The sequence below is a fragment of the Rattus norvegicus genome, chromosome 13 (genome assembly GCF_036323735.1).
Source record: "Rattus norvegicus strain BN/NHsdMcwi chromosome 13, GRCr8, whole genome shotgun sequence".
Classification (NCBI taxonomy): Eukaryota; Metazoa; Chordata; class Mammalia; order Rodentia; family Muridae; genus Rattus; species Rattus norvegicus.
The window spans coordinates 48,521,519-48,544,306 of NC_086031.1; the positions used below are offsets into that span (position 1 = coordinate 48,521,519).

Genomic DNA, 22,788 nt, shown 5'->3' on the forward strand with positions numbered 1-22,788 from the left:
GATTTAGCTCAGTGGTAGAGCACTTGCCTAGTAAGCCCAAGGCCCTGGGTTCAGTTCTCAGCTTCGAAAAAAAAAAATAATAATAAAATAAAACAAGCAGGAACAAAGCTGGGTGTGTTGGCTCAGCTGGCTTCATCCCCGCACTCTGAAGTCAGAGCAGGCAAATCTCTGAGGTCTCCGGGTTAGTCAGAGTTACACAGGGAGACCGTGTTTCAAAAAAAAAAAAAAAAAAAAGGGCAAGGACAGTCCTCTTTGTTAAATCTGCACGTTACCTTGACTCTGTACCCTACCTCTACACGCCCTTCATAGGGCTGAATCACTGGATGAGCCTTGCCATGATCCTTTTGATGCTGGGAACTGTGGTGGTTTGGATAGGAACAGCCCCCACAGACTCCCAATGCTTGGCCCACAGGGAATCGTCCTATGAGGAGGTGTGGCTTTTTGGAGTAGGTGTGGCCTTGCTGGAGGAAGTGAGTCACTGTGAGGGCGGGCTTTGAGGTCTCAGAAGTTCCAATCAGTTCTCTTTCTGCTGCCTACAGATCCGGATGTAGAACTCTCTGTTCCTTCTAAAGCACAGCGGCTCCTTGCACGCTACCCTGAATGTTTCCTGCTATGATGATAATGGACTGAACCTCTGATCCTGTAAGCCAGCCCCAATGAAATCTTTTCCTTTGTAACAAAATTGTTGTGGTCATGGTGTCTCTTCACAGCAGTAGAACCCTAACTAAGACACAAGTCCTGAGGGAATGAGGGTGGAAAAGGAAAATTCTTGCTTTAATAGTTGTGTCTGAGCCAGGCGTATGCCTTTAATCCCAGCACCTGGGAGGCAGAGGCAGGAAGATCTCTGAGAGTTCAACGGTAGCCAAGGCTATTACATAGAGAAACCCTGTCTCAAACAAAACAAAACTAGAGGGGGGGGAGAGGGGAGGGAGGCAGGGAGGGAGGGGGAAAGGGGGAGGGGGAGAGGGGGAGGGAGGGAGAGAGTTGCGTCTGAGGGACTGGAGAGTTAGCTCAATTGTTGTCCTTGTAAAGAACACAGGTTCGATTCCCAGCACGCACATGGAGGTTCACCACCTTCTTCAGCAATAGACACACTTGTGGTTCACATATACACAGGCAGGCAAAATACTCTAATAATAAACCATAGAAAAAGAAAATTAGGACTGGAGAGATGGCTCAGCGGTTAAGAGCACTGATTGCTCTTACAGAGGTCCTGAGTTCAATTCCCAGCAATGACATCATGGTTCAAAACCATCTGTAATGGGATCTGATGCCCTCTTCTGGTGTGTCTGAAGACAGCAACAGTGTACTCACATACATGAAATAAATAAATCTTTAAAAAGAGAGAGAGAGAATTGAGTTTGAAACTGTTGACCCTTAACGAATCTGATTAAGGGCTCAAAGTGGCCATGCGTACGGATCCTGTCTCAAGCAGTATTACAGAAACTTACAGCAGGTGAACTTGACCCTGAATGATCTGCAGGAAGAGTCACCTGTTTCTAACCCCCCCCCGCCCCCCAAGGAATCCACAGGCAGCTGCCCCATGGAGGCCTCAGAATAGTGATCCAAGGACCAAAGACTGCTTGCCTTAGGATTGGCCTAAGTGAGAAGGAACTCTAGAGGCTCATCCAGGGCCTGTAACCTAACCTCTGTTGGAATTTAGCAAGCATGCTTCTGGCCTGAGAATGTAGCTGAGCATGCCTGGGTTCAGTGTCAATGGGTAGGGGAGGGAGAATGGGAAATAGGAAGAGAGAGAGAGGGAAAGAGAAAAGGCAAAGGGGGCTTGAGAGAAGGCTCAGTGTTTAAGAGCACTGGCTGCTCTTCCAGAGGTCCTGAGTTCAATTCCCAGCAGCCATATGGTGGCTCACAACCATCTGTAATGGAGTCCTATGCCTTCTTCTGGTGTGTCTGAAGATAGTGGCAGTGTACTCATATAAAATAAATTTAAAAGGAAAAGGAAAATAAAACAAAAATAAAAACAAAATAAAAAACAAACAAACAAAAAAACCCCACAAAGAATTGGAGGGAGAGAGACAGACCAGGTAAGAGTGTCAGGATACATGATGAGTTCAAGGGCAGCCTAAGGTACAGAGTGAAGCCACCTCAAACTATCCCACTTATTCACCCACCCCTCCAAGAAAGTATACAAACCTGAGGAGTAGAGGTGAGAGAGTCTCAAGTTCCAGTATAGCCTGAGCTACATAACCATCACAAAAAGAAAGGAGTTAGTCATAATTTGTGCTGTTCCCCTAGGGGAATAGGAGAGACCCAGCAGCCTGTATCACACCTCCCCCCTTCTCTCTCTCTCTCTCTCTCTCTCTCTCTCGCTCTCGCTCTCGCTCTCGCTCTCGCTCTCGCTCTCGCTCTCTCTCGCTCTCTTCCGAACCTTGAGCTAGAATCCCCACACATGGCCACCTCTAAGAGGTCTCTAGCACATGGGGCATGACACCTTCTTGCCATGAGTCTGGGCTAAACTGGAGCAGAGGTAGGAAGAGGAAGCTATTCTGTGAAGGTAAATCCCAGTATAATTGACCGTCTGAATAGACGCGTGAGTGAGGGCCAGAAGCAGAGCAGATGGTGAGCTCATGACAGGATTGTGAGGACCAAGTAGGTTGGCTAGGCAGACCACGAAGAATCAAGACAGAGGGGGCAGTGTACTACTGTCTTAGAACAAAGTAGCGACCTAAGGCCTGTGCCAGGGAGGTTGGTGAAAACAGGCTGTGTCCAAGGAAGAGGCAGGAGATCCCATCTCATTACTCTGATGAAGGCTGGGACGAAGAAGAGAGAAGACCCGGTTCCGAGGCATGGGAGCCTTTGAGGGCGGAGTGTGCTGGTTTTTGTTGCTGGTTGTATGTTTCTAATGCTCAAATATGTGTGCGCATGCGCGGGTTGGGGTGGGGGCGGGGACGTGTCGAGGTCAGAGAAGGAGTTGCTTCTCTCTTTCCACCTGGTAGAGTACAGTCATTAGACTGGGCTGTCAGACTTGGTAGCAAGTATCCTTGCCCAGCCGAGCCATCTTGCTGGACTCAGAATGGGCCCTGGTATAGTTATGGTCAGAGAAATATAGGCGGGGATATCCATTTTTCTGGACTTCAGCTGCGTTATTAGTAATTAAGACAGAAGACTCTAGGGGCTGGGGATTTAGCTCAGTGGTAGAGCGCTTACCTAGGAAGCGCAAGGCCCTGGGTTCGGTCCCCAGCTCCGGGGGAAAAAAAAAAAAAGACTGAAGACTCTAAGCCAGAAAGCCTGGACTCAAATCCTAGGTTTGCCAGCTACAATTCTGTGTTCTTGGCCATGGTGCCCGACTTCGGTTTTTCGCTCTGTAAAACTAGACTAGAACCATATTGCTTACCTCGGGGTGACTGGAAGAGCTGCTACACAGGGCTTAGAACAGCACTGAGGCTCAGGAAGTCCGAGGAGTTAAGCGATTATCAGTCACTGCGACTGTAGCCCTCCACAAAGGAGGAAAGGGGCCTTTCTGTATTTAAGCACTTGTTCCTCCACCACCGGTCTCCAGATAATAACCTTCTGTTCCTGTTCTACGACATCACTTCTTTGTGCTTCTCTACGACTCTTCATTCTCCCCAATTACGCTCTTTTGAAGACACTCATTCTTAATGGTTAATTATTTCAATTTTGCCGAAGCCAAGGCCTCTCACCACTTGTGTTTCTCCTCTTGCCCCCTCCACCCCCCGAGGTTTCAGTGTTCTGGAGCCCACACAGTCTGCTCTGTGCGCCCAGGCTCTGGCTGGGAGCCCACCTGAACAAAGCACCACTCAGTACCCTCTGTCCCTCCCCTGCACTCCCAGAGCCCCAGATTCTCACCCAGGCACGAAGAAGCTTTTAGGTAGGTCAGAGGGGGCTATTCATTTTATACAGGCCCAACTTTGTCCCCATTCCCAGCCACTCAGTCAGCAGTGAGACCCAAGCACTTCTCTGAGCCATGGGCAGACACTTGACACTGACCGTCTACAGAAGGAATCAAGCAGTCATTAAGAAGGTGGCCCCAGGGGTTGGGGATTTAGCTCAGTGGTAGAGCGCTTGCCTAGCAAGCCCTGGGTTTGGTCCCCAGCTCTGAAAAAAAAAAAAAAAAAAAAAAAAAAGGTGGCCCCAAATTCTTGCACTTATCTTTTTCTTTTTTCTTTTTTCTTTTTTTCGGAGCTGGGGACCGAACCCAGGGCCTTGCGCTCGCTAGGCAAGCGCTCTACCACTGAGCTAAATCCCCAACCCCTTGCACTTATCTTTTGCTATATTATAAACTACTCCGGGCTGGACAGTGGTGGTGCACCCCTTTGATCCCAGCACGTGTGAGACAGAGGCAAGCAGATATCTAAGTTCAAGGCCAGCCAGGTCTACAGAGCTAGTTCCAGGACAGCCAGGGCTACACAGGGGAACTCTGTCTCGAAAAACCAAACCACCATCACCACAAAACTACCCTGGAACTAAGTAGTTTATAACCATCGTCTTTTCCCCACTCATGATTCTGTAACAGGCAGGACTAGATGTTGGTGGTATTCAGCCTCACCTTGTGGGGTTGGGCAGGGCAACCCAAGATGGCTGTCCCCATATCAGAGACCTTATATGGAAAGGTTATGGGGAGGTCTTTCCTTTCTAGTCTCATCTTCACAGACCTTACCAGTGCAATTAGACTTTATAGGACTGAGTCCAGAGCAAAAACAAGTTATAAGGCATCTTGAGACTTCAGATTTTAAAAATAAAAATCAGAGAGAGAGAGAGAGAGAGAGAGAGAGAGAGAGAGAGCGCTCAGATTCATTGGGAAGTATCATGGATTAAATTGGGTTCTTGCGTTCTTCCAGGTTGGACAGATGGTTCAGTGATTAAGAGCACTGGCTGTTCTTGCAGAGGACTGGGGTTCAATTCCCAGCATTCACAAGGAAACTCACAATTGTTTGTAGCTCCCACTCCAGGGGATCTGACACCTTCACACAGACATACATGCAGTGAAAACATCAATGTACATAAAATAAAAGATAAGTTATTAAAAAAATGCTGGGGGGCTGGAGAGATGGCACAGAGGTTAAGGGCACTGAGTGCTCTTTCAGAGGTCCTGAGTTCAATTCCCAGCAACCATATGGGATCCGGTGCCCTTTTCTGCTGTGTTTGAATCCAGTGACGGTGTACTCACATACATAAAATAAATAGATTTTTTTTTTTTTGGTTCTTTTTTTCGGAGCTGGGGACCGAACCCAGGGCCTTGTGCTTCCTAGGCAAGCGCTCTACAACTGAGCTAAATCCCTAACCCCTAGATCTTTTTTTAAAAAATGAAAAATGCTTCTTCTTTGGAAAAACACCAAATGGCGGATGATACCGGTGCAGTGGGAGGGCCTGGAGGACCCAGGGGTCCAGGATTAGGAGGCCACTGCAGCTTCCATGAAGGATTTGGCAGCAGGCTTAGGGGTGGTGGTGCCACCCTGGGCAACTTTGCCAAGGCCACCTTTGATACCATCTCCCAAGACCTACCCCTGACCTCTGGAAAGAGACTGTGTTACTAAGTCACCTAATCAGGAATTCACTGACCATCTTGTGAAAACCCACACTAGAGTCTCTGTTCAGAGGACCCAGGCTCCAGCTGTGGCTACTACATAACAAGGGTTTTTATACAAGAAAAATAAATGAATTAAGTCTGTAAAAAAATTAAATGAAGAAAGCATCCTCTTTTAAAGGGGGAGGGAAAGAACCTAGACCTAAAGTGCACACAGGAAGAGTACCTGGGGGAAGGCTAGAACTATGCTAGGAACAGAGGCTCAGAATGCACCCCTACAAGCCAGCACCCCACAAGCCAGCACCCCACAAGCCAGCACCCCACAAGCCAGTTCTGCTCACACTCTCACCTAGGACTCCCAGCCCTAGTCATCTGTTTGAGACAGGGTGTGTCTGTGTAGCCCTGGCCACCCTCTAACTCAGGGAGATGCACCTGCTTTTGTCTCCTGAGTATTGGGATTAAAAACCTGCCTGCCTTCCTTCCTCCCTCCCTTCCTCCCTCCTCCTCTCCCTCCTCCCCTCCCTTCCTCCCTTCCTTCCTTCTTTCTCCTTCTTTCCCCTTCCTTCCTTCTTTCCTTCCTTTCTTCTTTCTGTTTTCTCTTTTGTCTGAATTTGGCTTATTTTTCACTTAACAGCAACATTTGGATTTTTTTTTTTTTTCGGAGCTGGGGACCAAACCCAGGGCCTTGCGTTTGCTAGGCAAGCGCTCTACCACTGAGCTAAATCCCCAACCCCAACATTTGGATTTTTGACCCAGAGAAAAATGATTTCCTCTCTCTGACTTTTAGAACTAAGAACCAATTTATTTTTCTTTTTCTTTGCTCTTTTTTCCTCCTCCTCCTCCTCATCTTTTTTGACAGGGTTTCTCTCTGCAGCCCTGGCTATCCTAGAACTTGCTGGCCTTGTCCTCACAGAGCTCAGCCTGCCTCTGCCTCCCAAGCACTAGGAGTAAAGATGTGCACAACCATTGGCTGAAAAAAAAATTCTTCTACTGCTTTGAGTGACAAATGCAATTTGTTTATTAGGCCTGGGAAATTGATGTAAATAGGAATAATAAATGTTTCATGTGGTAAATAGAAATCGAGGAGTCATAAACAGGGCTCAGTATGACTGAAAAAAAAAATCAAAGAGGTGTGCAGAGCACTCCAGGTGAGGGGAAACAGCAGAAAGGTATTTGTACAAGACAAACGTAGAGAGGACTACAAGCAGATTCAAAGGCAGGGTGGAGATGGTATATACGTATCATCTTGACTACAGTAGGGAAATCTGGGGAAAAGAAATTTGACATCCAAGCCCTTGGCTTTTTGTCACATCTAGTATTTTACAGAGCCTGTTCCTTACAAGTTTTAAGGACTGGGGTGAAGTTTTCTCAGGACTTAAACCCCCACCACCACCACCAAACTAGGTATTTGGAAAATGGTGAAGAGTAGAGACTGTTCTGTGTGATTGCCCTAATGTGCCGCAGAACTTGAGTGGCAATTCTGTTCACACCCACTCAATTAGAGATGGCGCTATGGAGCACTGTGGAGAAGAGACCAGAAGATTGTGGCAATCAGGGAAGCTTTTGAAGTGCTGTGGTGGGTATATACAAGTGACCTGAATCGCTCTATAGCATAGGTTCTCAATCTTCCTAATCTTACAACCCTCTAATACAGGCTCCTCACGTAGCAACCCCTAACTATCAAATTATTTTGATGCTACTTTACAACTAATTTTGATACTGTTTTAAACCATAGTACAAATATCTGATATGCAGGAGATCTGATCCTGTGAGTGTCTCGCCACACAGACTGAGAACTGCTGCTGTAGAAGGTAAGGGGGTGGCTTCTTCAAACCCTTTTTGCTTTTACATTTTCTAATGTTAAGTACAGGAAGAACTCCACTAAATGGCGCAATCTATTCGTTAAGCATGCAGTGCTGTACTCAAGTACACACGATGCCGAAGGTAGGGGCATAGAAAAGAGAGGATTGTTCTTCTGTTTTGATCCCATGATGCCAGAGTATCAATTGCTTTAGCTAGAAAGACATTGGGCATCACAGCCTGCTGTCTGCCTTAGGATTATGCAACAGCCAACTGGCTGGATGTTACCCCACACTCGACACTACACTGGTTCTCGAAAGCTGGGAGGGAGGGGGGTATGGAAGGAACTTGTCTTGGTTGGAGTTGCCATTGCTGTGAACAGACACCATGACCAAGACAACTCTTATAAGGACAACATTTAATTAGGGGTGGCTTACAGATTCAGAGGTTCAATCCATTATCAAGGCATGAACATGGCAGCATCCAGGCAGGCATGGCACAGGAGACAGAGCTGAGAGTTCTACCTCTTCCTCTGAAAGTTGCTAGGGGAAGACTGGTTTCCAGGCAGCTAGGAGGAGTGTCTCAAAGCCCACCCCCACAGTGACATACTTCCTCCAATAGGGCCATGCCTACTCCAACAAGGCCACACCTCCAAATAGTGCTATGCCCTGGGCCAAGTATATTCAAACCACCACAGAACTTGAAAATAACACTTGATAGTTTGGGGACAGGACTCTACAAAAACAATTACACACCAGTGGTTGGGACCCATGTCAAGGGTAATGCAGGCCACAATCCTAAGTGATAGTTTCTTAGAGCAGACTAGAAGCTTAGAACAGACCAAAAAGATTTACTGCTTAGAGGCTTAAAGTTTGTGAAATAAGTCAGAAACAAAAATACTGAATGCCACATGTATCACAGTGTTGCTGTCATGAGGAAGGGATGATATAGACGTCTTTGTCTTGGGTACAGTCCCACCATTACAGGTTGGCACATGGAGGAGCTGTAGACCAAGTAAGGGAGTCTCCCATTAAGCCTTTCAGTAGTTCTGGGAACCCAGAGACATCAAAAATGCCAGCTTCCTTTGAAGTGGGCACCTAGAAATAATTGCAGCTCTGACTCACCTGACTGTGGAACCCCACGCGAGGCAACCAGGTCCTCACCAGCCAGGCAGACACAGGTGGCCAAGGGACAGTGCACAGGACTGCTGTCACCTCCCTTCCAATGGCTTTGCTGGCTTGGAGTCTTATTTGGTCAATCCCTCCCTGTCTTTATCGCTGGACCATAAGTTGAAATTACTGAGAGATGATTAAGTTTCCCCCTTCTGGGGCTGGGGATTTAGCTCAGTGGTAGAGCGCTTGCCTAGCGAGCGCAAGGCCCTGGGTTCGGTCCCCAGCTCCGAGAAAAAGAAAAAAGAAAAAAAAAAGTTTCCCCCTTCCTTCTTTAATTAATTAAGGTTGGTCTCTCTTTTTTTTTTTTTTTTTTTTTTTTTTGGAGCTGGGGACTGAACCCAGGGCCTTGCGCTTGCTAGGCAAGTGCTCTACCACTGAGCTAAATCCCCAACCCCCAGGTTGGTCTCAAAGTATCCTCTCAAGTGCTGAGATTGTAGGCACAGCTGCCTCAAGCCTTCCTCTTGACATACACACACAGCGATGGAATTGTGGCCATCCTTGTGGACCATGGACCACAAGGCTTCCCATGGCCGACAGGACAACAAGAGGTGAGGACTGGATATGGTAAGCTCAAGTAAGCCTGAGCTCTGAAGCACTGCCCAGGACTTGATGGAAAGATGCTTAACTCCCTCCTCTTCCCATGGTACAAAGGACAGAGCAGTAGTATAAAATGTGATTATCTGGACTGGAAAGATAGCTCAGTGGTTCCTGCTCTTCCAAAGGTTCTGAGTTCAATTCCCACATGATGGCTTACATCCATCTGTAATGAGCTCCAATGCACTCTTCTGGCTTGCAAGCAGAACCCTGTATACATAATCAATAAATAAATCTTTAAAAAGATGTGATTATCTTGGGCTACACCAGAATCCTTGGCAGGGTTTACAACCACGGACCACAGGCAGGCCTGGTGCCCAGTGCCCTCCAAGATCTTAAGAGGGCATCAGCTTTGGGTCCTCTGCAAGAGCAAGATGTGCTGTTAACTACTGTACTGTCTCTCCAGCCTCAAGAGGGACAGCTTTTAAGAACTACTGATGCGGGGTTGGGGATTTAGCTCAGTGGTTAGAGCGCTTGCCTAGGAAGCGCAAGGCCCTGGGTTCAGTCCCCAGCTCTGAAAAAAAGAACAACAACAACAACAACAAAAAAAGAACTACTGATGTCTCTCAGCTTCACCCCAGAGCTGTGGATCTGGTCCGGTGTAGGCCCAGCTTTATTTTTTTTTTTTAAATATAACTTTCCTAAACAAAGCAGCCAGCATTGAAAAAACCACAGCCCTGGGGTCCCAGATATTTGAAGAAACAGTATGACCAGATGGTGTATACCTTAAAAATCATCCCTCTGGGGCTGGGGATTTAGCTCAGTGGTAGAGCGCTTACCTAGGAAGCGCAAGGCCCTGGGTTCGGTCCCCAGCTCCGAAAAAAAAAAAAAAAAAACATCCCTCTGCCTAACATTCCAGGCCCAAACAAAAACAGAGCTTTAAAGTATGTTCGCTAACATCTTGAAGTCAGCCAACTTGAATCCAAGTTCATGGACTCAAATTCCGGTCACTTCTTTTGAATGCACTGTGATTGTCTGCTCCCTATGCTTCACTCCATGTTGGCAATTGAACCAAGGGTCTTGTACATACATGTGTTGGATAAGCACTCTGCTATGGAGGGCCGTCTGATTCTTGCTCCATCGTCATTCCTGAGGATCCTGAGAGATACTGAGGTGGTGAGAGTTCATTCCTACGAGGGAGTCTGTGCACCCCACGTCTCAGACATGATCCCAGAGGCACACGATCCAAGTTGGCTTTGGGAGACAACCCTTCTAGCTGCTGACTGGACTCGGGTCTAGATAACTTCAACTTCTTTGTACCTGTCCAGCCTCTCACTTGAAAGAAGAGAGGATTCTGAGTGTGGCTGCTGGGCAGGAAGGAGGCTGGGCCTCTGACGGGAGCCTATCCAAGTTCACACAGCTAAATAGTGGTGTGAGCATGTCTCTGTTTCACTCACTCCGTGCCTAAATTATAAACCTCAGGTAAACATAAGATGGAGTCTGTCGTACTGCACTGCACCGAGGAAGGAAGTGCTTAGCACAGCGTCTGACACACACGGTAATTGGGATACTTCACGATGCCGACCATTTTGTAAAGTATCCCTGTGTTCTGCTGCAGAAATATGTCCATGGTCGTATGTCTGAGATGGCACACAGACTCAGAATGCCAGGGGTTGATCTAGGGTCAACATAGAGAGAGGGTGGCATCCACAGGTTTGCTGACTGGTTCACGGAGCAGCCCAAATCTAAAGGTGATGCGGTAAGCAGGGTAAGTTCCAGGGTCTCAAAGAGGAGTCTAGAGTGAGGATGCAGATGATTGGTGCTAATCCCAAAGATGGGAGGAGGAGAAAGGTGACTGACCCAAATCATCAAGGCCAAATTAATCAAATCAAGCTTTTCTATTTGTGTCCATGGGTTACCTCCCACTAAGGTTCAAAGGGTCAGCACTGGATGTGACAAAGGCTTTTCTAGCTCAGGGGTAAGGGGGTTCCAAATGGGGAATTTGGCAGGCAGAACATCAAGAGCAGAACATATGTATAACAGGCTAGTCCTGGGGCTGGGGATTTAGCTCAGTGGTAGAGCGCTTACCTAGGAAGCGCAAGGCCCTGGGTTCGGTCCCCAGCTCCGAAAAAAAAAAAAAAAAAAAAAACCAGGCTAGTCCTAATGGCCTCCTGAAACAAAGACAGGGTTGTTGCAAGGTGGGTATCGCAAGGTAGTCATAACAAGATTGTCATAGGTAATCTTATAAGCTTTGGGGAAAAGGTAGGGTTGCAAGTTGGTCATAAACAACTTTTTGAAATGAAGGCATGATTGCCATTCCTGGAACAGGCCGTGCACAACCATTTGTAGTTAAGGTTAGAGGTGGGCATAGCCTGATCCTTGAGAAACAGGTTTAACCGTAAACAGGTCTGAGCCTCGTTTGTCTTTACTAGAAGATGGCTTTTTAAGCCTCAGAGGGAGGCAGGCTGGTTCTTCAATATTTTGGGTCTTGACAGACAGGGGAAGGACACCTCCCTGGACTCTTCTGGTAGACAAGGCAGGTGCCTGGCTGGCTGAGTGTTTGGGGTGGGGCAGCTGGTGTCTGATTACCTCAGACTTGGGGCTAAGGAGAATGAGGAGACTGGAGGTTCGGCTGCCTCTGATTTGGTTGCTTTTTTTTTTTTTTTTTTTTTTTTTTCCAGCAGATAAAATACCTGCCATGTGTCAAGTCCTCTGTGAGGCCTCAGGCACACAGGGATAAAGAAAATAGACATGCCATTTCTAACCTCAGAAAGCACGTGTTTGGGGTCTAAAGAGAGAAGGGATTAGGAACCTTAAAAAGCCACACCTCGGTAAAGACCTGCAAAATAGAAGACAAGGTGCTAAGGGAGCAGGTAACAGGACCTAGCCATGGTAGCCTTGGTGGTGGCAGAAAGAAGCTGACAGACAGTAGTAGTCAGTGAGGAGGGGGAGATTCAGGCCTCAGCCAGAACATGCAAAAGAGCAAGGGCAGGGGATGAACTCACAAAAGGTGCTAGAAGAACTCTGCCACAGACAATGGTTAGCCATGAGCTGAGCAAGGAGGGGGCTGCGTTAGAAATGCCTGTAACCTGTCTGGAGAGATGGCTCAGGGGTTAAGAACAACCACATGGTGGCTCACAACCATCTGTAATGAGATTCGATGCTCTCTTCTGGTGTGTCTGAGGACAGCTACCGTGTACTCATATACATTAAATAAATAAATCTTTAAAAAAAAAGTTTGTAATTCAGCAGCTATGGGAAACCACTGAAGAATTTTAAGAGTTTCTTTTTAACTTTTATTTCTATTGTATGTGTATGGATGGTTTTCCTGCATGTATGTCTGTATATCATGTATGTACAATGCTTTGAGAAGCTAAAAGAAGGCTTTGGGACCCCTTGGAACTGGAGTAATAAACAGTTCTGAGCCACCATGGGAAGGCTGGGGGTCAAATGACCTCAGGAAGAACAGCCAGTGCTTGCTTGCTTGGTTGATTATTTATTTATTTATTTATTCATTTATTTATTTATTTACTTATTTATATTGAGTACACTGTCACTGTCTTCAGACACACCATAAGAGGGCATCTGATCCCTTTACAGATGGTTGTGAGCCACCAAGCAGTTGCTGGGAATTGAACTCAGGACCTCCGGAAAAGCAGTCAGTGCTCTTAACCGCTGAGCCCTCTCTCCAGCCCCCTGATGAACTTGGGTGACGTCATGACCCCATGAGATATATTTTTGCTTTATGATTCGGAGTCCTCGCACGTTTGTCACACTTGATTGTCACAGTAACCCTACAGAGATGTCACCTCTGCCTTACATCCCAGACCCAGGGCTCTCCCACAACTAGACCACATCACGCCCACCCTTCCTTCTGGTACCAGCTGATACCCGTCTCCACCCTCACTGATGGAAGGAAGGTGATAGGCAATGTTGCTAGTGGGAAGTCAGGGAGCCCCGCTTCTCTGTCCTATCTCTTGTGACATATTGATTCTTGACGCTCAGGTTTCTTAAAGTAGCCCAGCCAGAAGGGAGGGAATCCTACTCTGAGGCCTTTTGGTTGGAAAAAACCCACCCCTTCCTTCTCACCTGGGTGGGGATGGCAATAACAGAAATGTCCCACGTGTCTGGGCCTGTCTGAGACTTTCTTTTCAAACCCAGTGAGCAGGGCACGTAGCCGCTGAAGGCTAAGGTGGAGGATGCTCCACTCAGAGACACGGGCCTGCTTTCCTGTCTACCGTCCCCTTGGATTGCTCAGATTGGCTGGATGAAACGGTTCGAGCTTTTAATTGTTCGTACTGACATAGCATCACCACTTATCATATCTTTGATTATTTCTTCTGACTTCGGCATTCTCCCCCCAGATGTAGATATGCCTGACCATGAGACCACCGACCTGATTAGCGTTCACTGCCAGCTTCACGCAGCTTACTTCAGACCCAGCGCTTTTCAGGATGATCTGATCCATCTGCCCCTGCACAAGATGGCCAAGCAGGGTAAAGCTGGTGCAGTTCGGGGGCGTTCCCTCAGGCTCGTAGCCTAGTTCCACCTGTCCTTTCTCTAGGATGTACTTTCCATCCATGATGGAGCCTGTTCTTACTTGCACTCTGTCGAGGTTCGCTGGATTGTTCAAAATCAAGATCAAGTAGTTCCCTGTACTGACATTGTAGGACCAAAAGAAAGACTCGTCCAGAGTGTAGGCCGCCTGCGGGGAATGAACATCAGAGAACCTCATGTCTGTGAAAACAGTTCCAGTGAGGCTATCGGGACAAGGAAGATCTTGTTCCTGGTCTGTTACGTTGTTTGTGAAAGTGGAGTGAGTCAACCTATGGTAGAAGAGAAAGGGTCTGTAGAGGATTGGACTTTGCTGGGCCAAGAGGGTACAGAAATGACGGATCAGCCAGTCGAGAGGTCGCTCCTTGTGGAAGAGGAGGAGGAAACGGGTCAGGAGTGGAAGGTCCTTGCTGTGGAGAAGTTTACCCAGGATGCCCATATTAGAGAACTCCAGGAGCACCCATGTGTTGGGCTTCCTGCCGATCACCTTTGAGCGAATGTGGTCGACAAAATTGGGGGCACAAAAGACATCGTCCTCTATCAACAGGAAGTAAGGGGAGAGCTTTGTAGCAAAGCTCATGAGGAAAGCGTGATCTACATTCTGCTTGGAGTAGATCTGCCCCTGAGAGATCTCCTTCTGGACATTAGACACAGTGGGGTAGGCATCAGGTGGGGCATGGATCAGTAGTAATTGCCCTGTCAAAATCTGGGACCTGTAGAGACTTGAAATGCGGAAGATAGTTCTCTTGAGCCAGGTGGGGTCAGAGTCGGCCAGGTGGACCAGCACAGTCATTTGTCTCTGCTCAGACGTGGAGGAGGCGTGGTACAGGGAGGCCAGGGTATCCAGGAGGCCATTTTGACCGTGTCCTGACTCTGAGGTGATCCCCACTGTCAACCATGCTGAGAGGTAAAACAGGGACAACTGTCAGTGGATGGTAGTGATGAGTGCTCAACAAGATTAGAGAAGCTAATGGTGAAACCTACGGTGAGGCATGACTAGAATCTAACCTCTGTACTAAGGAAGCTGAGGTAGGAGGACCATGAGTTCAGTGAGACCCCGTCATAAATAAAATAAACCTTAGAGTCCTGGGGAATAGTCCGGGAGTAGCGGCTCATCCTCTGGTCTTCCGGAAGGCGCAAGTTTGGTTCTCTGTACCCATGTTAAGAGGCTTACAACTGCCTGTAACTTACGTTAGCAGATTCAGCACCTTCTGACCTCCATGGACACTGACTCACACACAAACAAATCTTAAAGATTAGAGGGTGACATTTGGGACTTTTTTTTTTTTACTGGGCAGAAAGAATATGCACATTGCTGCTACTTAAAAAAAAAAACAGATCAAGAGTTCTGTTTAAAGACTGATTTGTTTATCTATTTATTTTTATTCAGTTATTTATTTAATGCAAATTGGTGTTTTACCTCTAAGTCTATGAGGACATCTGATCCCCTGGAACTGGGGTTACAGACAGTTGTGAGCTGCCATGTGGGTGCTGGGAATTGAACGAGGGTTCCTGGAAAGAACACAGTGCTCATAGCTGCTGAGCTATTTCTTCCAACCCCATTCTTGGCGCTCCTAAATGTGGTCATCCGTCCAGAGATTTTAGCCTCATCTGCAACTTTATTAGACATACAGAATCCTGAGGCCATCTCCAGAATGTTTCAACTATGTCACTTGTATGTACTTAAGAGTTGAAGAAATACCAAGCTAAGTGCCCCAGAATCCCAGTGGATCCTTCTGAATATTTCTTCTAGGACAAGGTTTTTGCCAGGTGTGGTGGCTCCTTCCTTTATTCTTAGCACTTGGGAGGCAGAGTGGGGTAAATCTCAGCTTGGGCCAGCCTGGTCTACAGAGTTTCAGGACAGCCAGGACTACACAGAGAAACAAACCACCACCACCACCACCACCACCACCACCACCACCACCACCACCACCATCACCACCACCACCACCACCATCACCACCACCACCACCACCATCACCACCACCACCACCACCACCACCACCACCACCACCACCAACAACAACAACAACAAGAGAAGGTCTTTCTATGTAAACATTGCTGCCTTGGAATCACTTTGTTGTCTAAGCTGAGCTTGAACTCTCAGCAATCCTCCTGCTTCAGCTAAGTGCTGAGATTGCAGCCTTGTGCCAGCATGTCCAACCTTTCTGAGTGTTTTCTTAAACTTGAAGCTTGTGGTTAAAGAACTTGATAAATACTAGCTAATTGTTATGGTTATTATTTTTATATAAGTATATGAGTACACTGTCACTGTCTTCAGACACATCAGAAGAGGGCATCAGATCCCATTACAGATGATTGTGAGCCACCATGTGGTTGCTGGGAATTGAACTCAGGACCTCTGGAAGAGCAGTCAGTGCTCTTAACTCCTGAGCCATCTCTCCAGTCCTGTTATGATTATAATTCCTTCTGCTTTAAGCCTTTCAGCCAACTTATCTTCCCAATGATCCCTTTTAAAAAGATACATTAGAAAAAAAGAAAGAAAGAAAGGACATTCTTTAGCATCCAGGAGCCTAAGACATTTGTTTTGTTCTGATGCACTGTCTTGGTTTTTGTCACCATGACACAAGTTAGAGTTATCCAGCAAAGGGGAATCTTAATTGGAAAAGACGCCTTCATAAACTGGGCCTGTAGGCAACTTTGTGGACATTTTCTTCATTAATGACTGGTGTGGGAGGGCTCAGATCCCTGTGGGCGGAGCCACCCCTGGACAAGTGGTCCTGGGATATGGAAGAAAGCAAACAGAGCAAGTAGTCTCCCTCCGTGGCTTCTGCATCAGCTCTTGCCTCCAGGTTCCTGTGAGTTCCAATCTTGACTTCCTTGAGTTTTGACTGTCAACTGCAGGTGTAAGCAGACAGAACCCTTTTCTCCCACTGTGGTGCTAAGATACACACACACTCTGGAGAGCATCCAGTCTACACTGTTCCATTTCCCCAGCCCAGGACTTTTACCCGAGTTCTGCTACTTCTGACTATGTTGTTGGCCAGTTCCTTTCACCCCCTTTCACCCCTGAGCTTAGACCTAAAAACCATAAAACAAAAAGATTTGTGCTCTTTGATCTAAGACCCTCCTGTTTCCAATATTCTTCTTTTTTCTTAAAGATTTATTTATTTATTATATAGAGGGCATCCCATTACAGATGGTTGTGAGCCACCATGTGGTTGCTGGGAATTGAACTCAGGACCTTGAGAAGAGCAGTCAGTGCTCTTAACCCCTGAGCCATCTCTCCAGCCCTCCAATATTCTTTAATCCAGCGATTGCTTTTTCTTACAATGACTAACTTTATTCTTCCCCACAGTGGTTTAATCTTCTTTTTCACTCATATATTTTTCTTAATCATTGAATTCCTCTACCCCAAAATGCATATAGGCAACTTTAGCCACAACTCTTTTTTTAAAAATATCTCAACTAATTCCTCTTCCCTTTTATTTAAATGCTCTAAAGTTAGGCACGAGGGTACATACCTTACTCCCAGGACCTAGGACACTGAGGCAGGAAGAGTTCAATTCAAAGCCAGCCTGAGATACATAGGAAGGAGGAGGCCAGCCTTGGCCAGATATGGAGACCTTATCCAAAAGTTTGACCCTCAGAGGACCTGAGTTCAGTTCACCGAACCCAAGTGTAAAGGAATTTTAATTCAGCAACATGGCTGCTCTGACTGGAACACAGACACCCCTTTAATCCCAAGAGACAGAGGCAAGCAGATCTCTGAGTTCAAGGCCATCCAGGTTTAGGTAAAGAAAAGTTTTGGTCCAGGTATGGTAGTTGTATACACCTTTACTCCCAGAGGTCAGGAGACAGAGGCAGGAGTTCTAGTCATTTTGTCTGCGTCTGTGAGTTGATAGGCAGAGCAGGAAGAGAGAGTGGAGGAGTTGAAGTTGGTTCAGTCAGTTGAGTTCAGTTCAGTCAGTCAGTACAGTGGAGTTGAGGTCAGCTTCATTCAGTTTGTACAGTAGCTGCAGTTGAAGCCAGAGAATGAGGAGCCAGGAGGTTAGAACAAATCGCTGGAGTTAGTTTGAGTCCAAGCAGAGAAATTCAATGAGAAGCTGAGAGAAGTCAGATTGGATCAGTCAGCTTGGAGAAGAGTTTGAGCCGGAACAGCTGAGTTGAACCAGCCGGCCAGAGTTCAGAAAGAGGGAAAGGGTGAGTTTATTCAGCACTAAGCCTCTGAGATGACAATTACATCTGGCAAATAAAAGTTACATTCACACCCAAGCCATGCAGCTCACAATACCTGCACCTGCAGCTCCCAGGGATCCATACATATTCTATGCCATAATATACGTATGTATATGTACACATACTGTACACGCGTAAGTCAACAAAAACCAATAGTTGAGGCCACCCCCCCCTCCAAAAAAGGCCCCATGAGGGCTGGAGGGATGCCCCAGTGGTTAAGAGTGCCTACTGCTCAGAGGACCTGAGTTCAGGTGCTACAGCGCAGCTCGAGGGCTCACAACCAACGGCCTGTAACTGTAGCCCCAAAGAATCTGACGCCCTCTTCTAGCTTCTGTGGACACTTGTACTCCTGCACATATGCCCAGAGACAGAGACACATGTGTCCATTTAATTAAATAATAAAATGAAAGGCATGGCATGATGGTGCACACCTTCAATTCCAGCACTCAGGAGGCAGAGGCAGCAGGATCTCTGAGGTCCACTTTGTCTACATGGTGAGACCCTTTTTCAAAGTCGGCCAACAAAAGCCAAAGGATCATCTATTCCCCACCCCCACCCCATCCCGCAGAAGGCATGTAGCCAACCGTTCCAAGGGCGTAGTCATAATTGCAGATTGAACTGTTAAATTACACAAGGGAGTCACTCCTTGTTTACCCAATGCGGAGATGTATGGCATTGCAGGTAAGTGTATATACAAGGTAATGTGAAGAGATATAGTATGTGATCAAGATATTGTTTCTGCCTGTTTTTTTTTTAGTGTTTTGTATGTGGGTGTATGCATATGTTGTGTGTGTGTGTGTGTGTGTGTGTGTGTGTGTGAGAGAGAGAGAGAGAGAGAGAGAGAGAGAGAGAGAGAGAGGGGACATGCTGGAAACATGAACTCAGATCCTCGAGAGGAAGAGCAAATGCTTCTAACCACTTAACTATCTAGCCTTTATCCCCATCCATCCCATTTAAAACAACTACCTTTATCCCTCCTTTCTTCCTCATACTCCTGGTTTGTCAATGTCCTGGGTCTGGGGAGGGAGTTGTCAGGCAGATTCAAGTGTTTCTGGACACAGAGCCTTTTTCTCCTCCTGCCCTCTTCTTTCCAGGTCATCTTCCCTCCTGTGGTCCTCCTCTTCCTGTGACAGTGTCATTCCCAAGTCCCACCCCCACCCCACTCCCCATCTTCCCTCCTGTGGTCCTCCTCTTCCTGTGACACTGTCATTCCCAAGTCCCACCCCCACCCCACTCCCCATCTTCCCTCCTGTGGTCCTCCTCTTCCTGTGACAGTGTCATTCCCAAGTCCCACCCCCACCCCACTCCCCATCTTCCCTCCTGTGGTCCTCCTCTTGCTGACACTGCACTCTCCCTCTCCCTGGTACTCACTCTTTCTTCTCTGATGGATTTCTTTCAGGTACTTGGAAGTGATGCTCTGCCAGCTGTTTAGTGATTTGGAGTTCTTACTGCCATGCTTGATCACCTGGACCATTGACAAAGACCAACAGATACATGTCTTTTCACAAAACCACAGCCTTTATTTATTTCTCCCAACTTCCCATGTGCCTTTTAGGTAGAGAGAGGCCAGTGCAGTGCCTGGCCATGAGCCCAGAGATCCATGGGCTCTGGTGGAATCTGTCTTGTCTCTCGTCTTGAGAAGCATGGCAAGTGGATGTAGTAATTTACAGAACAGTGGGTAGATCCACACCCCGTTCCACTCAGAGGGAAAGCTTTGGAAGGGAAGTCCAGAGGCCTTGGGCAACCTGCCTGTCCTCAGCTCTCCCACCACATACTCCCAGTGTCCCAAAGAATAGTCACCATAGTTTTGACATCTTTGTTTTCCTCTGGGACGTGCAGGACGATGAGGAACCACAGGACCATGAGGGCCACAGAGACTCTGAAGAAATGTCTGATGAAACAGCGCATTGTGTCTGCTGGGGTCGGGCTCCTACAGCAAGAGGTCAGTGCACACACTGGGAGGGAGGCTGCTCTCCTCCCTGCCCTATCCTCCCCCGCCCTAAGATTACTGTTAATGTACAGGAGCATACACTGAGCTAGAAACCTGAGAGAACACAGCCTTGTTCCCTTCCTAGATAAAGAAGGCCACTTGTCCTCTGATGACATTTGCTGCCACTCTTCCTACATTTGTTTGGAGTTCCAACTCTCCCAGAGTTTCCCCTGCTCAGAACGGTAAGTGCTAGCAGGAACGTTATTAACAGGCCAATTTGTGCTAGAAAACAGGTGGGCGTTGTACGCTATGCATTTGAAACAGAAACAAAAACAAAAAGTCAAACTACTAGCCAGGCGGTGGTGGCTAACAGTTTGATTTTGCCATTGTTGTTTGTTTTTCGTGACAGGCTTTCTCTGTGTAGCCCTGGCTGTCCTGGAACTCACTCTGTAGACCAGGCTGGCCTCCAACTCAGAGATCCACAAGCCCCTGCCTCCCAAGTGCTACCACCACTTGGCTCAAAGATATTCTAATACATTCCTGTCTTTACTCATACTTATAGGCCCCCATTAGAGCAGGCTTCTGTTTCCTCGAGTAAGTTAAGTGAGTGCTGGGTTATTGGGACACAGCTCAGAGTCAAAGGGGTCTGCATCCAGCCCTGTTCTGGAGTATCTTTTCTGATTGCTCCTCAACTATCAGAAGCCAGGCTCCCATGTGTCTCGTCAACGAGTTCCATTCTTGCTCTGCAATACTCAGGACACTCAAAAAAGGGAAATGGTAGTCACGTGACTTCTGTGCTCCAGCGGCCCAGTCTCCTTCATTCTTAGGAATGTCTCCCACCTTGGTCGGCTTTGACATTTTTTAATTAACTAATTAACTAATTAATATTATTATCTTTTTCTCCCTAAAGACAGGGTCACTCATCAGGATAGCTCTGGCTGTCCTGAAACTGTTTGCCTCTACCTCCAAAATGGGAGGATTAAAGGGCATATGCCACCACACCCGGCCTAAATTTCTTTTTTTTTTTTTTTCTTTTTTTTTTTTTTTTGGTTCTTTTTTCTGGAGCTGGGGACCGAACCCAGGGCCTTGCGCTTCCTAGGCAAGCGCTCTACCACTGAGATAAATCCCCAGCCCCCCCCCCCCCCCTTTTTTTTTTTTGATTGTGAGTCTAGCCTTTGATGGCTGAGCCATCTCTCTCTCTGGTCTGATTTCTTTTTTTTTTTTTTTTTTTTTCTTTTTTTCAGAGCTGGGGACCGAACCCAGGGCCTTGTGGTTGCTAGGCAAGCGCTCTACCACTGAGCTAAATCCCCAACCCCTTCTTTTTTTTAAATTATGTGCTTATGTCTGCACACAAGTTAGCACAGTGCTTGTGGAGGCCAGAAGAGGGTGTTGGGTCCCCTAGAACTAGACTCGTAGGTGGTCATGAGCTCTCTGCCCTGGGTATTAGGAACTGAACTCAGGTCATCTGAGGTAACATCTCACGCTCCAGTGCTGAGCCCTTCCTCAGTTCCAAATGTTTTGATAGGCATTAACATGCATCTCTCTCCTAGGGTTTTTTTTTTTTTTTTTTTTTTTTTGGATAATAGTTACAAAACAAAACCCCTTATGCATAATAAGATACAACTTTTCTTACTTGTTTTCCTTAAGGCTTTTTGTCATGTGAGTGATTCACTTGTGAACTTCTGTATAAGATACCCAGAGGGCTGGAGAGATGGCTCAGCGGTTAAGAGCACTGACTGTTCTTCCAGAGGACCTGAGTTCAAATCCCAGCAACCACATAGGGGCTCACAACCATCTGTGATGAGAACTGATGCCCTCTTCTGGTGTGTCTGAAGACAGCTACAGTGCACTCATATAAATAAAATAAATAAATCTTTAAAAAAAAAAAAAAGATACCCAGAGGACCTATAAGATACCCAGACGACCCAGACTTCTGCAAACCATAAACACATGGACAAGTGTGCTTAATGAAAAAGGGCTATATAATTTCAGTTAAAAGACCTCGGCACAATAGACATACCTCAGTTCCCTTCGTTCCTTCCAGTGACAGCTTGGGGCATCAGGGAATTCTTTTCTTATTCAGCCCTCTCAGGTCAACACTGTTCTGGAAAAGGCAGGACAAAGAGCAAGAGGGGCTGGAACGGGAGTCAGTCACTGTAGTCACTGTAGGAGTTAGGGACAGAGCCTGAGGTCTCTGCTGCTTACTCCCCTGAGCTCAGCTCCCTCTGTGATGTTACTATTGTGTCCCAGTCCCCCACTCACAGCATCAGAGGGGCACAGGTACAGGATACATGTGATGAGTGTGTGCTTCACAATCCCTCTCTACAAATTATTATTTGGCCTGAAAAGCAGCAGCAGCTCTCCTTGAAGGGAGAAAAGAGACGCAGAGACCACAGCACAGAGAACCATGGCGCCAGCTCCATCACACGGAGCTTTGCTGTGACTCCGCCCGGTCTCTACTTCCTTCCGGGTTCTTTCCTCGCCTCCTTCCCCCTCTCACCTTCTGAGTTTGTCAGCTTTCATTCTTTGCCTTTTGCATGATCTCTTCTCCCTCTCTATTGGAACTTTGTCACTATGGAAAAAGCAGGTCTGTTATCTTCTTGTGGAAGAAAAGTCAAAAAGGATAATACTTCTCTTGAACTCATGTTTCAAGTTCTGTCCTACTTCTGTGAAATTCTGCACAGCAAGTCCTTGGGAGTGTGGACTTTAACCCACTTTGGATTCTTTCTCAGCAGATCTACATTTTTCATTCCACTCAGAACCGTTTCCTTTCTGACACCCGCCTTCCCCAGACTCATCTTTTTCCTTATGCATCAGTGCACGTGGTCTTAAAGCTTTCTTTCTTTTTTTTTTTAAGATTTATTAATTTTATTTTATGCATCAGTACACTGTAGCTGTCTCAAACACACCAGAAGAGGGGATCAGATTCCTTTACAGATGGTCGTGAGCCACCATGTGGTTGTTGGGAATTGAACTCAGGACCTCTGGAAGAGCAGTCAGTGCTCTTCACCTCTGAGCCATCTCTCCAGCCCGTCTTAAAGCTTTCTTATGTTCCTTCTCATTCTCTGGCTAATCCCAGGCCTCTGTGCGTGTGT

General features: G+C 46.9%; 1 protein-coding gene and 1 long non-coding RNA gene across 11 annotated transcripts in view; one reads left to right on the forward strand and one right to left on the reverse strand.

Moving 5' to 3' along the window:
• Nucleotides 1-21,584, forward strand: LOC134481561 (uncharacterized). Of its 6 annotated transcripts, none has more exons than XR_010057204.1 (7): nt 1-642; nt 7,239-7,314; nt 13,171-13,284; nt 13,374-13,505; nt 19,603-19,705; nt 19,839-19,935; nt 21,341-21,584. It is a non-coding gene; the product is annotated as an uncharacterized LOC134481561 (long non-coding RNA). The 6 variants fall into 6 exon arrangements; XR_010057206.1 differs by having other exon boundaries at nt 7,259-7,314; XR_010057203.1 differs by lacking the exon at nt 13,171-13,284.
• Mgat4e (MGAT4 family member E) overlaps nt 13,274-22,788 on the reverse strand; it is a 21,165-nt gene continuing 11,650 nt past the window's right edge. The window contains 6 exon segments of one of the 5 annotated variants that reach the window (NM_001422553.1): nt 13,284-13,343; nt 13,346-13,357; nt 13,359-14,463; nt 19,135-19,228; nt 19,564-19,693; nt 21,714-21,934. In NM_001422553.1, coding sequence (NP_001409482.1) covers nt 13,319-13,343; nt 13,346-13,357; nt 13,359-14,463; nt 19,135-19,228; nt 19,564-19,671 — 1,344 coding nt within the window. In that variant the 5' untranslated portion in view covers nt 19,672-19,693; nt 21,714-21,934 and the 3' untranslated portion in view covers nt 13,284-13,318. 5 annotated transcript variants of the gene reach the window in all.